The following is a 17,633-nucleotide window of genomic DNA, read 5'->3' as shown; positions in this document are numbered from 1 at the left end:
ATAGGTGTGGAAAACCTGTTGATAGGTGTGGAAAACCTGACTGCAATTTTTACAGGGTCTTACAGGGAAAGGCAGGGGGTGAGATGGCTAAAGATAGCTTTGTCATCTATAATGAGATAAGAATCCAATGTCTTTGTTCAGACCAGGTCTCTCCATGGTTTTAAGTTTGGTAATTAGTTGCAATTCAGCCATTCCCACCACCCTTCTAATACCCCTCCCCACTCTCTCACTATATATAAGGGTATGGTGACTTCTGTTTCAGTGTATCTGAAGAAGTGTGCATGCACACGAAAGCTCACACCAAGAACAAACTTAGTTGGTCTCTAAGGTGCTACTGGAAGGAATTTTTTATTTTATTTTGTTTAGAATCTGAAGGTGCATGGCTGGGCGGCTTTGAGGGGGGAGAAGGTGAAGGGGAAAGTCCCATTGCATGAGCAGAAGTTCATTGGATTGGATACAACCCTCTGGGTTTAGAAAACTTCTAACCAGGAAAACAATGAAGCTGAGCTCCTTTTAGTTTAACTCCCAAAGGCCCAATCCTATCCTTCACACTGATATTCCATAAAGCCCTCACCAAGCCAGTCCTCTTCTGCACTGTCAGCAATGGTGAACATGTGGCCCTCCAGATGTTGCCAAACTACAACTCCCATCAGCCCCAACCAGGCGGCCAGTGGTGATTAGACTTGTAGTCCAGCAACGTCTGGCGGGCCAAGGATACCTTCTGCCTTGACCCCCCCCACACACACACACTTCTCAGAAAAGGAGGAGTATCCTTGGGAACTTCACCTTGAAGGAGCTGTGCACTAAGGTCTCGTCCAGATCAATCACCACACAGATTCGGCCCTGGTCTTGCTGAGTCACCTCAGGGAGAAGGCACGTCCCAGGAATCTAGAAGAAAGAGAGGGAACTTAGCCACCATTGGCATGGTGAATCATGTTGCCGGAGGTATATTTAACAAGCTTCAAGCACTGGGGAAGTCCTTCAAAACTGACTTAGGAAACTTTCCCCATCTTGTATGTAGAGAATAGCACAGGCAATACCAACAAGGAGTAGAAACCCTATGCAAAAACTTTTAAAAAATGGCCTAAGGCTCTGGTCCTCATGAATCTTTCCACGTTTCTGGTAGAACTCTCTGTGGAGAACTCGCCCAATGCCAGGTAGGGGTTAACTTTTCTGACAGTTAGAACCCTCGGGGGCGGGCTTAGCCTGGGTATAAAACACCCCTCCCAGTGGGCAGTAAGGCAGTTAGAGTTAGAGTTAGTTGGAGTTGGAGTTGGAGAGTTAGAAGGAGAGTGGAGTTAGTTGAGCAGTGTGAGTCAAGAGATAGAGCTGGGAGTTTAGAGTCTGAGGTGGAAGTTAGCAGAGAGGATAAAGAGATTGTGAAACGTGTTGTTATTGATGTTTAGTTAACTATTAGAGGTAATAGGCCGGTAACATTTAGAGGTAATAGGCCGGTATAGGACAACTGTTATAAGCTTCTTGAACAACCTTTTATTTATCAGCAACCACAAGCTTTGTACTCAATAAACAACTTTTTAGTTCACAATATCCTCGTCTGTGGTGAATGAAGTAAGCAGGCTCCAGCTAGTAGTCTGAAGGGCTGCAGCTGGGGACCGTTTGTCGTTGGTGCAGCACTCATAGACCGTAAAACGTCCGGGGGTGGGCTGTACAGGGCGAAGGGCCCGCGACACTCTCAATTTTTATTTTTTTTAAAGGAAGGTTTTAAGAATACGGAGCAACTGGCAACCTCTCGTAAGAAAGTTTAATAGAGTTTGAAATGGCACAGATCAGGATAAACAGAAGTGTTATTTGGGTTGCTGTGTGTATGTGTGCTTTGCATCGCTTTGTAGGTTGGCCAGCAGCAATAGAGAATAAGGCTTCTGCGACTCTTCAACCATTGCATGGAAGAAAGGGATTTGAAAATTATTTGCTCTTCCATACAACCAATAAAGCTACAAGAGGCCGGTGCACTTTGATCAGCCAAATGAAGAAACAGCTTCATCATCAAAAGTCATCGCCATTCTTGAAGCTTCCCTGATAATGTGTGTGTGCTTCGGGCGGGGGGGGGGGGAATATAGGCTGGCATTTTTATTTCACTGACCTGATGTCAATGCTGCAAAAAACTTGCATGCGTAACAAAGCACCAATCCTACAATGAACACCTTCCTGGAAGCACCCCCAGGTGGCATATTAAACAGTCTCTATACTGTGGTCCTAGTATTTCTTTCCAGAGTAGCCACAACCAGTTTAAGACCCACCAGCCTACATATTAAAAGGTAGGGTGAGTTGGTGTTGTTCCCAACTTCGCGCTCTCCTTACTTTGCAAATTTTAACAACGACAAAAATCTCAATATCGTGGCACCTAGGTTCTCAAACAACTTGGAACCCAAACACTGCAAAAGTAAGTGTTCCGGTTTGCGAATTTTTTTCGGAAGCCAAACGTGCTCCGTTTTGAGTGTTACACTTCCGTTTTGAGTGTTACACTGAGGTCTGTCTGTTTTTACTTTTTATTTTGCGTTTTTTGTGGATTTTTGTTTTGTTTTTGTGACTGTGTGCAACCCAGTTCAGCTACTGATTGATTGATTGATTGATTGATTGTCTGGCTGCAGTACATTGTTTATTGCTTTCATTTTATGGTCTCGTTAAATAGTAAAATTCATGTAAAATTGCTGTTTTAGGGGTTGTTTTTAAAAGTCTGGAACGAATTAATTCATTTTGCATTACTTTCTATGGGAAAGTGCACCTTGGTTTTGGAATGCTTTGGTTTTGGAACCGACTTCTGGAATGGATTAAGTTTGAGAACTAAGGTAACACTGTACTAACTCCTCTTTTGTTCTAACTGAGGTAAATAAAGTCCTCGTTTCACAGCTTCATCACTGCAATTTTGCACCAGGAGGAATTTTTATAGAAATTGTTCCTATGCCAGGTGGGGACCCCTGTTGCTCCCCACATCTTGCTGGACTCAGGCTCCCATCAGCCTTAGCCAACATGGCAAATGGTCGAGAATAAAGAGAGGTGCATCCGACAACATCTGGAGAGCCACATGTTCCCTATTTCTGCCATACATCAGCACTGCAGGGTCTACCTCTTGCTTCAAACAGACCTTTCTGACAGGGAAGGATGATTTTTCAAAAACCAACCCCACTGCAAAAGGAGTTTAGCACATCAGAAATACATGCACCAGGTATAGTCCCATGAAAGCCAACCTGAAACATAGAGGGGCATGATGCAAATTCAAAAATCGAATAAATAAAATGCTTCTGCACCGCTGGTGAGCTAGGAATGCTGTCGCTGGACTGCAACCTTTTTCTGATTGCAGGTTCATGGCCGTTAGCCCCTTCGCACAGGAAGGGAGATGTCAAGAAGAGTTGCAGGCTAGCTTTCTCCCAGATGTGCTAGTCTGGTACATGTAGGAGTCCCCGGTCCCCACCCATTGTGAAGCATTCCACCAGGTGACCACTTCTCCTGCTGCCCCAGAAAAAGTGTGGCTCTTTGTATGAATGAGGTCTGTGAGCGATACCTCTCTCGATAGCAGTGCAAAGGAGATAGCAAGGGGGCAGGAAGAGAAATTTGCTTAGTAAGTGAAGGTCTCTTTTCTCGCACACTCACAAACACAAATACCCACGGGCACACATGCACACGCACACACACGTATGTAGGCAGGACTGTGTGTACATTGTGCGCCCATCATTATGCCATGCAGACGTGGAATTTGGTATCTAGAGCATCATTTGGAATATTTTGTACATCACCTGGAGGCATGTTTATGTGGAAAGCAATTTTAAAAACCACCCTATTTTTCCTCTTTCTTTCCTTCTTTCACTCAAGAACATTTCAGGCCCTTGTTACTGTGGAGATTATCTAGCCTGGAACAATCAAGATTAGGTAAAGGTAAAGGGACCCCTGACCGTTAGGTCTAGTCACAGATGACTCTGGGGTTGCGGAGCTCATCTCGTTTTATTGGCCAAGGGAGCAGGCGTACAGCTTCCGGGGAATGTGGCCAGCATGACTAAGCCGCTTCTGGCGAACCAGAGCAGCACACGGAAATGCCGTTTACCTTCCCGCTGGAGCGGTACCTATTTATCTACTTGCACTTTTGACGTGCTTTCGAACTACTAGGTTGGCAGGAGCTGGGACTGAGCAACGGGAGCTCACCCCATCGCGGGGATTCGAACTGCCAATCATCAAGCTCTAGGCTCAGTGGTTTAGACCACAGTGCCACACCTTCACTCAAGAACATTTCTGGCCCTTGTTACTGCATAGATTTTCTAGCCTGGAACAATCAAGATTAAGTTAGTTGCAATTAAGTCTCACTCAAACACTGCAACGTTGGAAACAGTGGGATTTGTATTACTTGTGACAAACTTGTTCCACTGGCTTCAAAAGGACTTAGACTTTGCCTGGACTGGGGCAAACATGGGCAAAGGCTACTAGAGCAGGTTTGGGGAGCCTATGGCCCTCCAGATATTGCTGGGCCGTACTACTGTTCCCATCATCCCTGACTACTGCCCGTGCTGATGGGAACTGGAGTTCAACAAGGTCTGGAGGATCACAGGTTTCCCACTCTGTTCTCAGCCAAGTCTGGTCCATTAAGGTAAATGGGGCGCTGCCCCACGAACCTCGGGCTGCCCTTGTTTGCAACCAGTCAGGGGGTGGCTCTGCCTGTCATTGGCTGCGGCTCCACCTAAAGTTAGGTCTCCCTGCCATCCACCTTACCAGTCCCAACTGGCATCAGTCAACACTACTTGTTTTAGAACTCAGCAGCTTTCCCTCTGAAAACCCGCTCTTTAAAGCTCAATCAGACCAAACGACCATCTGCGGAATGGACATTTGCTCTGGTTGAGTGTTAAAGAGTGCTAAGGAGCTGGCAAAAAACCCCAGCTCAGACATAGAGCTTCTAAAAAACAGACCCTTGCCTGGAAAGAGCAGGGCAAAAGGTTTGATTATAACTCCTTGTCCACTTCCCATGGCTAACAGGAAAAGGTATGTAATGCAACCAAATGATGAGCAGATTTGCTTGCATTTATTCTGATGTCAGAATCGAAACGCAAGTTCATATCAGTGGAGAAGTTTTTTTGCACTCTTGCGCACAAGGCAAACACAGTCCTGGCTAAAGAGGAGATGAAGATCTCCCTTGGCTTTGGAACAAAAACATACCTGGTAAAACTGGTATTGAAGACACTGCAACAGATCAGACTAAAAGGGGAGGGGAAAGAGGAAAGCAGAGATGTAGGTATCATGAAAAAGGCAAGACTGTGTAATACTACTATCAGGGATCTCAGAAAGCCTCTGAATTTACCCCACTAAGTTTTTAAGGAGCAGGACCCTAAAGGCTGCATTTTCTACCTCGAATGAAAGAGTGGTGGTAATGGACGAGTAGGATCAGGCTGACACAGGTGATCCTACAAGCCTCAAAAGTTTGGACTGTGATGGAGGCTGGTGGAGTGTTCAAAGAAGAGCTTTCTTGACTGAGAACAGTGTGGGAACCCTGCTAACTGACCCAGAAGGAAGCCTCAGCTGCTTAACTCTAGATTGTGTGTGTTTGGGGGGGGGGGACAGGATGCAGAAATTCAGTGCTGAGAGGAAGAGCACTCTATATATGATCAGCAGTAGTTTCCTTTACTATATATAGCTTCATATATATTTCATTTTTAAAAGCGGACAAGGGTATCTATAGATGGGCGGCGGCAATGCATGTGTTTTGAGGAGGGATGGGGCTATGAGACCAGCAACATCTACTGTGGTACATTGGTTCTCAAACACCGCGGTACTCAAACACCTTGGTTCCCAAACACCAAAAACCTGGAAGTGTTCTGTTTTTCGAATGTTTTTCAGAAGCCAAACGTCTGATGCGGCTGTCAGTTATTGTTTCCGGGGCACCTGCACCAATCAGAAGCTGTACCTTGGTTTTCAAGCATTTCGGAAGTCAAACGGACTTCCGGAACGGATTAGGTTTGGCACTTTTGTTTTTGCTATTTATTTTGCGTTTTTGTTTTCGAGGCTTTTTTGGTTAATTTGTTTTTGTGACTGTGTGGAACCCAGTTCAGCTACTGATTTGATGGATGGATGGATTGATTGACTGATTGTGTGATTGCAGAGATGGATAAAAGCCCCCCATACAAACAATGACTATCATCAGTGCAGGTAAGAAAAAATAATGATTTTAATTTTTATCATCTACAATACTGTCTTATTTATTGATTATTGCCTTCATTTTATGGATCAATGGTCTCATTAGATAGTAAAAATTCATGTTAAATTGCTGTTTTAGGGGGTGTTTTTGAAAGTCTGGAACGGATTAATCCGCTTTGCATTACTTTCTATGGGAAAGCGCGCCTTGGTTTTGGAACGCTTTGGTATTGGAACGACTTCCGAAACGGATTAAGTTTGAGAACCAAGGTACCACTGTACAGGAGTTTCCCTCCCCTGGATAGAAAATAGGCTGAAGCCCACTTATAAGTCTTCCCACAGAGACTAGCCATAGCTTCCCAGCTCATTAGCAAGCAGTGAAATACTGATATTCACAATAGTCATGGATCATGTTCTGCGTGTGGGTTTTATGCCGTTTCCTACACGGCAGCGCTGTAATGTGTGAAACGGCCGTAGAAGCATGTGCTTCCAATTCAAAGTAACTGCTCCCTCCTTGTCAGGGAACTGCCCTCGGCAGGGCAGGGGGTCTTCAAGTAGGAAAAGGGGCACCTCCTCCAGCGAGGAGGGGCAAGCTGGAAGCAGCCAGGCGAGACAAGGGCTTGGAGATGCTGCTGAGAGCCCCAGCACGCCTCATGAGTTTCGCTCTGAGGGGAGCACGCCACTTCCGTCGCCCCAGTTGCGCAGAGGGGTCAAAAGGAGACCGGGGAGGCGGCGCTTTGGGGTGCCGAATTTCTTCTGTTGGGGTCACAGCCGGAAACCGGCACTCCCGGATTCTGCGAGTGACTAGGATGGTCATGTTTTCATGTTCTCTGCACTGTAAATAGTCTGCACCATTACACTGTTAAAAGACAGTCGAGACTCATGCCTGATTACTCGTGAGCAACCCTAATGCAGATCTGACACTCCTGAAAGCCATTTTTGATTGGGAGAGAGCCAGTCAGATGTAAACAGAGGCTAACAAAAAGGTATCTTGTGAACTCTGGTCAGTCGGGAGTTTAGAAAGTTAGAAATGCTGATGAGAGGAAGTGTCAAGCGAGAGAGATCATTTACACAGAGACAGGGACAATTTCAGGATTTGGGTAGCCGGAGAACTAGGACAGAGTTTATATCCTAATGGGGCACACCCTAAACCTGGATAGCTAGAATACAGAAAGCAGCTAGAGAAAAGAAGCTCGGATACTACTAGTACTGCCTGCTATACTCTCTGGGTGTAATTCAGTGATCGCTGCGTCAGCTTCCACTCACCTTGGCAATGGTGCTGGTCTCCTCCTTGTGTGGGCCATGATCCCCACCAAAGCCCGACTGCCCGACATTCTGTGCGCGAAGGCAACAGAAGAAAGCCTTGAAGATGTTCCGGCCACGAGGCTTCTTCGGGGAGGATTTGGACACCAAGACTGAGAAGGAAAATGACAATAAGAACTATGTTAGATCTCACGGCACTCGTCCAGGACCAAAACGTAGGAGCAGGCAAATCTTCATCCAGGGTTTAAGTGTTTGCGAATTAGGTCTCAGGCAGGTTGAGGCATGCCTCCTTCCGGAGCTCCTGGGGGTGGCCCGTGAAGGAGGCAAGCTTCTTCGCTGGAACATTTTTTGATTGGCCCACCAAAATGAGACGCAAGTTCTCCAAACCGGTGCAGGACAGAAAGGTGTGTGCTGCTTTGAGTAACAGGAATCTGCTAGGAGAAGGGCACTAGTTCAGTGGTACAGTAGCTGCCTTGCATGCAGAAGGCATCTCCAGGTAGGGATGAAAGACACTTCTGCCTTAAACCTTGGAGAGTGTCTGCCAGCGTCCTGGAGAAACGAACTGGGAATCTCATGCAACTGGACCCTAGCCAAATCAGCTCTCCCAAACTGTGTGGGCGACATTAGCTACTGCAAAACTTTATAAAGTGATGCCACCAAAGACTGAACTGCGGAACAAAAGCAACAGCCTTTATTTAACGCTACGGACTCAGCTACACAACTGCAAATAAAACGTTTTAAGTGTGTTGTAAAGTGCAATTAGTTTTAAGTGTGCAATTAGTTTTAAGTGTGTTGTAAAGTGACATTAGATGGCGATGGTGAGCTATGGAAAATTCAATTATTATTTTTCAAAACTTTTTTTTTAAAAGCATTTTCACAGCGTTTTTCATGTGTGTGTAGATTTCACCTATGACACTCTTGCGACAGTGGCTGAACTCAAAATGGCTGCTGCCTGAGAAGGCTTCAGTTTGCTGCGGGCGTTCCCCCAGAACCCACCCTCACAGAACAGTTTGGCTTCTACCATCAGTACAGTCTGGGGTCAGGCCAGACTGCAATGACAAGAGATACCGGTAGCACACAAAGGAAACAGGACGTTCTATATTGCCCCCAGCAACTGGCAGGCCTCTGCATTGTCCAGACCTAGCATAAATTCACGGAACTTGATTTCTTCTGTTGCCTGGGTCAACAAGAGCAGCATCTTCTGCCCACCACATTTCTGGCTCCAGCTTTCTCAGCTCCAGTTCTAGCAATTGGTCTCAGGTACTTGGAGCTAAAGACTATAGCCTTGCGGCCTTGATTTGTGTAAAGCCATCATAAGCTCACACCCTTGTGGGATCAGGTGGGCCAAAGCCTACCAAAACCAGCATCCTGCTCCACACAGTGGTCAACCAGAGGCCTGTGGGAAGCCTGAAAGCAGGATCTGAGTGGGATTCTGAGCAACTGGTATGCAGAAGAGGCGTAACATAGCTATTGTGGCTAAGTAGCCATGAGTAACCTTATCCTCTGTGAATTCATCTAACCCTTTTGAAGGGCAAATAGAACCGTGATTAATTTAGAAAAAGCTACCATTTCTATGGATTTCACTTTCTTGGGTTCCATGATCACTGCAGATGGTGACAGCAGTCACAAAATTAGAAGACGCCTGCTTCTTGGGAGAAAAGCAATGACAAACCTAGACAGCATCTTAAAAAGCAAAGACATCACCTTGCCGACAAAGGTCGTATAGTTAAAGCTATGGTTTTCCCAGTAGTAATGTATGGAAGTGAGAGCTGGACCATCAAGAAGGCTGATCGCCGAAGAATTGATGCTTTTGAATTATGGTGCTGGAGGAGACTCTTGAGAGTCTCATGGACTGCAAGAAGATCAAACCTATCCATTCTCAAAGAAATCAGCCCTGAGTGCTCACTAGAAGGACAGATCCTGAAGTTGAGGCTCCAGTACTTTGGCCACCTCATGAGAAGAGAAGACTCCCTAGAAAAGACCCTGATGTTGGGAAAGATGGAGGGCACAAGGAGAAGGGGACGACAGAGGATGAGATGGTTGGACAGTGTTCTTGAAGCTACTAACATGAGTTTGGCCAAACTGCGAGAGGCAGTGAAGGATAGGCGTGCTCTGGTCCATGGGGTCACAAAGAGTCGGACACAACTGAACGACTGAACAACAACCATTTCTATGCAGATAGTTTTATATTTAGTGCATTTAGCTTATACCCTGAGATCCACAGGAATTTCTTGCTAACTAGCTGAACTTGTGCTTTCTGTTTTCCTGCTGATTAGTAGGCCTCTGTGCAAACTGATAATGACTAGTAGACCTTTGCGCTTTCTGACAATGCAAGCTGATAATGTGGTTTTGTGCAGTTAACTTGTAACTCCCTGAGTGAACACAATTAAGAGATATTTTCTGCAAGGTAACCATCTTCATATTTCTGTAATTCACGCGATAAGCAGAATGTGAGTTTCGTAGAAGTTGGGAGTTTCGGTTTCCCAGAAAACACATGATTTCGGGGAAATCAGGTGGGTTAATCACGAATAAGTTTCAAATTCCTATGGCCATGCATAAAAGGATGGGCACACCACTCAGTGGGTGTGCAGATTGCGAGCTCATTGTGCTGCACCTTTGCCTTGCATATGCAATTTAAATAAACCTGTTGCACCCTGCATGGTGTCTTGCCTCTTTGTGTTCAAGACCCTACGCTCCACAGCCCAGGAAGGTACAGGTCCAACACTTTCTTAAAGCCATCCGAGTTGATAACCATCACTACATCTTCTGGGAGCAAATTCCATGGTTTAACTGTGTGTTTCTAGAAGAAGTAACTGTCTGGCCCTGCGATCTGCAGACCCCACAACTAGTGATCAGTTTAAGCCAAGATCCCAAAGATTTCTCCCAGGACATACAAATTATGTGCTCTCCTGCCAAGCTATGGGACGCTTCTTCCCCCTCCCTTCTCATCTGTTTTGCTTCCCTGGGAGACTCTGGGCCCGGAACATCTTATCATATTTTATGGGTCCGTGGGGGCCTTGCTATCGTTTGTTCTGCTTGCAACGAACAAAGTGGCCCCAGATGAACTGCCTTTGTCTTTCCTTGTGCGCCTACAAAGGACGACTGTTGCGTCAGTGCAGCCCAGCTGGCATCCCGTGTCAGAGCTGTATCTCCTCTATGCTAAAAACATTAAAAACCAGCACCAAGATAAGAGTCAAATTCTGCAATTTGTTATGGTTTTAACACATGGATGGAGTTAATGTGCTTGCTTCTATTCTGCATACTTTATTGAGTAATGATGGCCATTTTCACCTAATTTATTCTGGTTTTGCTAGCCATGAATATTAATGCCCATTGACACCTGTTTTACTATGAGGCTGCAGGTTATACCTGAGGAGGCCTGGCTCAGCACAGCACCTGTCACAGGTAATATAAAGTACCACAGGGACAAAAGGTTGCAGGAGTAAGGAGGATGTTTGCTGTAGCACAGAGTCCAAGAGAAGTTGCTGAAACGGGAGGTGAAGGAGGAGGAGGAGGAAGAGGAATCAGTGAGAATATCAGCACAGATGGATCCAAACCCAAGAGTTGTGCGAAGCAACAAGGAAATTGGTTATAAACAGCCCCATCAGCTCAGTCCGGACACTGAGATCCAGCTCCAAGGGCCTTCTGGCGGTTCCCTTACTGCAGGAAGTAACGTTACAGGGAACCAGGCAGAGGGCCTTCTTGGTAGTGGCGCCCGCCCTGTGGAACGCTCTCCCATCAGACGTCAAGGAAATAAACTATCTGAATTTTAGAAGACATCTGAAGGCAGCCCTGTTTAGGGAAGTTTTTAATGTTTGATGTTTTATTGTGTTTTTAATATTCTGTTGGGGTCAAGCTGGGGAAACCTAGCCAGATGGGTGGGGTATAAATAATAAATTATTATTATTTTATTACATGACGACTGACCAGTGAAGCCGTCATGTAAGACCAATAATAAAGGTTTCACCAACCCTCAACAAATTTAGATATAAAAATTAGTAATGTCTCACTCAAAGCTACGTCACCTTAAGTCCCACACTGCTGAGGGGCCTTGCTTCAGCTGCCTCCAACTTTCAGAGCTCAGCTGGGCGACTGCTGGAAACAAGGCATTGCACACTGTGGCACCCCAAAATTTGGAACCCCCACCAAATCTACACGCATCAGTGCCAAATAAAAACATTACTCTTTGCCCAAGGAAGGAGAAGACGGTAGAATGTCACTCCTCCCTCCCTCCTGGGTTGTGACCCGCTACGCTCTAGAGTTGCAAGTTCACCAGCCGTCAGTTCCTTTTGGATTACAGAAGAACAAATAAAGAGACCTGCTGGATCAGGCCAACAGCCCACCTAGTCCAGCATCCTCTTCTCATAGTGGCCAGCCAGATGCCTACGGGGAACTTGCAAGCAGGACCTGAGTGCAATTGCACTCACCTCCAGCAGGTGAGTTTCCAGCAGGTGGTTTCCAGCAACTGGTGTTCAGAGGCATTGCTGCCTCTGACTGTGGAGGTGGAGCATAGCCATCGTGGCTCACAGCCATGATTGCTCTGCCCTAGATTTGGTAAAGAGGTGATTTTTTAAAATTAAAATAAGGTGTTGAAAAAGCACTTCATCAGCAAGTTACAAGTTGTTGTTCAACTTTTATCTCCCTAGTGGTGCAGCAATAAAACTGCTGGCACATTTGCAAAGCTAAGCAGGGTCCAGCCGGGTTTCAAATTGGATGGGGGACTGAGTGTTGAGATTTGTGCATTACAGGGGGTTGGGCTAGATCAGGGGTCAGAAAACTTTTTCAGCAGGGGGCTGGTCCACAGTCCCTCAGACCTTGTGGGGGGCCGGGCTATATTTTGAACAAAAATATGAACAAATTCCTATACCCCACAAATAACCCAGAGATGCATTTTAAATAAAAGCACACATTCTACTCATGTAAAAACACCAGGCAGGCCCCACAAATAACCCAGAAATGCATTTTAAATAAAAGCACACATTCTACTCATGTAAAAACACACAGATTCCCGGACCGTCCGCGGGCTGCATTTAGAAGGTGATTGGGCCGCACCCGGCCTCTGAGCCTTAGTTTGGGGACCCCTGGGCTAGGCAAACTAAGGTAGGCAAACTAAGGCCGGGGGGGGCGGATCTGGCCCAATCGCCTTCTAAATCTGGCCTGGGGATGGTCAGCAATCAGCGTGTTTTTGCATGAGTGGAATGTGTGCTTTTATTTAAAATGCATCTCTGGGTTATTTGTGGGGCATAGGAATTCGTTCATATATATTTTTCAAAATATAGTCCGGCCCACCATATGCTCTGAGGGATGGTGGACCGGCCCACGGCTGAAAAAGTTTGCTGACCCCTGATCTAGATGACCCTTCAGGCCCCTTCCAATTCTACAATTCTATGATTCTATAATAGTAAGATTTCTTAGAAAAGACAAAAGAACACCAAGGCTACCCTGACATTGACAAGATCAAACCATCGCTAAACATCGTAAAATGTATAGACGGTTTGTATATTTGTAAGGGATCCAGGTGGCGCTGTGGGTTAAACCACAGAGCCTAGGGCTTGCTGATCAGAAGGTCGGCGGTTCGAATCCCTGTGACGGGGTGAGCTCCCGTTGCTCTGTCCCTGCTCCTGCCCACCTAGCAGTTCGAAAGCACGTCAAAGTGCAAGTAGATAAATAGGGACCGCTCCAGCGGGAAGGTAAACGGCGTTTCCGTGCGCTGCTCTGGTTCGCCAGAAGCGGCTTTGTCATGCTGGCCATATGACCTGGAAGCTGTCTGCGGACAAACGCCGGCTCCCTCGGCCTATAGAGCGAGATGAGCGCCGCAACCCCAGAGTCGGACACGACTGGACCTGATGGTCAGGGGTCTCTTTACCTTTACCTTTAAGGCACCAGCTCTTTCAAAGCAAGATAAAGGCACCTTTCTCTCCAGCCTACTTGGGGCAGTTTGCTGGAAGAAGGGAGCTACCGTACCTGCCTGATAACTGCTGTGCTTTAGCACCAAGACTACAGAAAGGATGGACAGATCATGGCAATGCAGCTGCCCAGTCTGCAGATTAGGTGACATAATGTGGCCAAAAGAATTCAATCTGGTGCTATAATGACAAGTGACAAGTCTGGCCAGAGCTGCCCTTGGGTGTCACCTTCTCTGTTTGCTTCAGGCCCTGACCCTACACAGTTAATTAAGGTTGTAGAAACCCCAGGCTGGGAACAATTTGGAATAATGCACATAGCAGTGAGGACCTTGGCATCCAATGATGCCTTTCCAACAGGTAGCTAGCTCTTCTCAATGTCTAGTTTAGTTTCTGAGACTTTGATCAGCCTCAGCTTGGAGTTCAAAAAAAATAATTTCTGCAACCACATAGAGATTTGTGTTATTTTTTGAATGAGTCAACAGTGTGATGCAGGCTCTTTCCCTTTGACTCTGGCCCAGCAAGATGACTGAGGAAGACCAGGAAACTGAGGGGTCATGTTAGCCGTGGCCATGGCCGTATCGGCAAACACAGGAAGCATCCCGGAGGCTGTGGTAATGCTGGGGGTTTGCACCACCACAGAATTAATTTTGACAAGTATCATCCTGGTTATTTTGGAAAAGTTGGTATGAGACATTACCACTTGAAGAAAAACCAGCGCTTCTGTCCTACAGTGAATCTGGATAAACGCTGGATACTTGTTAGTGAGCAGACAAGACTCAACTATGCCAAAAATCAGGCGGGATTAGCTCCAGTTATTGACGCCGTACGCTCGGGTTACTACAAAGTCCTGGGCAAGGGGAAACTGCCCAAACAGCCTGTAACCGTGAAAGCAAAATTCTTCAGCAGAAAGGGAGAAGAGAAAATCAAAGAAGCTGGTTGTGCCTGTGTGTTAGTGGCATAAAGAAGAAGAAGAATAGTTTGGATTTGATATCCCGCTTTTCACTACCCAAAGGAGTCTCAAAGCGGCTAACATTCTCCTTTCCCTTCCTCCCCCACAACAAACACTCTGTGAGGTGAGTGGGGCTGAGAGACTTCAGAGAAGTGTGACTAGCCCAAGGTCACCCAGCAGCTGCATGTGGAGGAGTGGAGACGCGAACCCGGTTCCCCAGATAACAAGTCTACCGCTCTTAACCACTACACCACACTGGCTCTCAAGGATTTTTCTATGTATCCAGGCTCCAATAAACACAATTTCAGCTGTGGAAAAAACCCCCCAAAAAGAAAACACAATGTGATGCAGCAACAGCAAAAAAACTAATGCTATTCTAGAAGTATAGTGTCCAGATCAAGGGAAGTAATAGTACAGTCTATTCTGCCTTGGCCAGACCACACCTGGAATACTGTGCCCAATTCCGGGAACTTCAATTTAAGGAGGTTGACAAGCTGGAAAGTGTGCAGAGGAGGGCAAGCAAGATGATCAAGGAAACCAAGCCTTATGAGGAAAGGTTGAGGGAGTTGGGTATGTTTATCATGGAAAAGAGAAGATATGATAGCCTTCTTCAAATACCTAAAGGGCTTCTCACGTGGAAGATGGAGCAAGCTTCTTTTCTCCTGCACTGGGGGATAGGACTCAAAGCAATGGATTCAAGTTACAAGAAAGGAGATTCTGACTTAAGGGCTGTTCAACCATGGAACAGATTCCCTTGGAAGGTGGTGCAGGTTTTTAAGCCGAGGTTGGATGGTCATCTGTCATGGATGCTTTAGTTGAGAATCCTGCATTGCAGGGGGGGTGGACTAGATGACTCTCCGGGTCCCTTCCAACTCTACAATGCTATGATTTCCAGAAAACCATACAGTTGTAGCTTGGTTCGCGAACGCCTTGGTACTCATACGTTTTGGCTCCTGAACGCCGCAAACCCGGAAGTGAGTGTTCCGGTTTGCAAACGTTTTTTGGAAGCTGAATGTTTGACGCGGCTTCCGATTGAGTGCAGGAAGCTCCTGCAGTCCATCGGAAGCCACGCCTTGTTTTTTGAACGTTTTCGGAAGTTGAACAGACTTCCGGAACGGAATACGTTCCGAGAACCAAGGTACGGCTTTATTTTCCAAAATTCTGCATACAAACACATAAACTAGCCCATGAATAGTAGAAACCCTCCCTCCACCAGCAGATCCATCATCCATAAACATGCCTAATCTCCCTCCCCCCTGTATTATTACAATGCATTCCACAAGTCAGCCGTGTGGGGGCTGCACCTCCTGTAAGTTAGCACGAAACCATCAACCTGTAAAAACGAGAAACGAGAAACTCTTGTGTCTATGATGCTAAGAAGTCACCAGCAGGTGGCATTGCATGCCCACAAACTATACCCATCAGTCTACTGTGTTGTTACTACTACTAGTTACCCCCACCACCAGGAGAGGTCAGGAGGAACCATGAGCTTGATTATATATATATATAGCATATACACACTAACGAGCACACCTCTTGGATTGGGGAGGCGGGGAGTGCCAAGAAACGAGGTGCGCGTATTTGACATGCATTTGGGCCACAGCCACTGCAGACAGAACACCCAGATAGGATAAATAACAAAGAGGAGGCAGGAAGCTGTAAGGTCTCCATGGGGAGGAAGCTGGAGAATTTCAAAGGAGCCAGCAAGCAGCCCACCCAGGGAACAGAGTTTCCTTAGCCTTCACAGCAGGGCTTGGCACATGCTACCTTTCTCCACCCCCCCCCCCAAGCATTCACTCCGAAGGAATTTTGCCATCTGTCCACAACATTACACTACAGCACTTGATTTAAAAAGAGGGGAAACTGTTATTCCTCTAGAGTTTGTTTTGAGGGGGTCCTAGATTCAAAGACTGGTAATGTTGGGCAATCTTCCACCAATTTAAATAAAATCAAGGCAGCGAGACAAAAACAGTTTGCAGGTGATGGTTGAGTGCGTTCTAGGGCGTATCTTCAGTTCCCGCCCGGGCTGATGGTGAAACCCAAACAGGCGTGGGCTCCCAGAACCGTCCCACTGAACATACAACACAAGACGACAAACCAACCTCAGCTAAACCCATATGAAGCATCTGGAAATCACTTCGAATCGAAGAAGAGTTTGGATTTGATATCCCGCTTTATCACTATCCGAAGGAGTCTCAAATCTCCTTTCCCTTCCTTCCCCACAACAAACACTCTGTGAGGTGAGTGGGGCTGAGAGACTTCAGAGAAGTGTGACTAGTCCAAGGTCACCCAGCAGCTGCATGTGGAGGAGAGGAGACGCGAACCCGGTTCCCCAGATTACGAGTCTACCGCTCTTAACCACTACACCACACCAGGACTGGCAAACCCCCTCCTTTTCTCCTCTCCCCTCAAGCTATCAATATTGCCAGCACCGCCACTATCCCCCCTACTCCACCCCTCCATAGAGACCCCCCAATCCCATCCCCACCTCAATAATCAGACAACAACAATTCACCCTCTCCACTTCCCCCTCCTCAATCATCCCAACAACACACAACCCACAATTTCAGCCCCACCCCACCCCACCCCAAGGACTCTAACCGCAGCACAAAAAGAACCACCAGCCAATCGGAAGCCACGCCTTGCTTTCCGAACGTTTTGGAAGTTGAACGGACTTCCGGAACAGATCCCTTTCGACTTCCAAGGTACGACTATACTACACGAAACACTAATGTCTCACAACAAATGAAACTGATCTGTAGAAAACACAAGTTGGAAAAAGAGACAATGCACGTATTTTTGTAAACTAAGAAAACTTTAATAAAAAATATTTTTTAAAAAAGTGGTTTGAAAGCCCCTACACACACAACAGGGGCAGAACTTGGTAATACGGCGACTGAGCGAGGACAAAATTTGGTGCGCCCCCCCAATCGCAAATATTTCTCGTTTTCAAGACAATTCCTTTTGGTACAATTGCTTTTTATGGAGCTTCTCAGTAGGTAAATGGTAAAGGACCCCTGGACGGTTAAGTCCTGTCGAATTTGATTATGGGGTACGACGCTCATCTCTGCTTTCAGGCCGAGGGAGCCAGTTTTTGTCCGCAGACAGCTTTTTCCGGGTCATGTGGCCAGTAGGACTAAACTGCTTCTGGCACAATGGAACACCGTGATGAAGTGCCAGAGCACACAGAAATGTCGTTTACCATTTTCAATAGGTACCCATATAAATATGCATATTGCGGGGGAACATACCGCACCGCACTAATGCCAGCTCTGCACACAAATCCCAAAAAAAGACCATTTCATGGCGCTACTTACAAACAAGAGGGCTGTTTCTTTGCATTTCATTTCCCTCTGAACTCACCTCTCTACGCTCCCCATCCCACC

At 46.4% G+C, this 17,633-nt stretch overlaps 1 protein-coding gene and 1 pseudogene across 2 annotated transcripts in view; one reads left to right on the top strand and one right to left on the bottom strand.

The window, feature by feature from the left end:
- The window catches only part of CTDSP2 (CTD small phosphatase 2), a 64,058-nt gene that overhangs the window by 8,281 nt on the left and 38,144 nt on the right, over window positions 1–17,633 (bottom strand). Inside the window, exons 2-4 of one of the 2 annotated variants that reach the window (XM_033138461.1) lie at window positions 7,396–7,544; window positions 5,158–5,196; window positions 787–888 (exon numbers count right to left, since the gene is read on the bottom strand). In XM_033138461.1, coding sequence (XP_032994352.1) covers window positions 787–888; window positions 5,158–5,196; window positions 7,396–7,544 — 290 coding nt within the window. The remainder of the gene's footprint in view (window positions 1–786; window positions 889–5,157; window positions 5,197–7,395; window positions 7,545–17,633) is intronic. The other variant, XM_033138462.1, reaches the window with a different exon arrangement.
- Window positions 10,051–14,259, top strand: LOC117042980 (annotated as a pseudogene).

This window comes from Lacerta agilis, chromosome 2 (assembly GCF_009819535.1).
Source record: "Lacerta agilis isolate rLacAgi1 chromosome 2, rLacAgi1.pri, whole genome shotgun sequence".
NCBI lineage: Eukaryota > Metazoa > Chordata > Lepidosauria > Squamata > Lacertidae > Lacerta > Lacerta agilis.
Note: the sequence above shows the minus strand (reverse complement) of the source record. Positions and strands in the feature narration are given on the sequence as shown.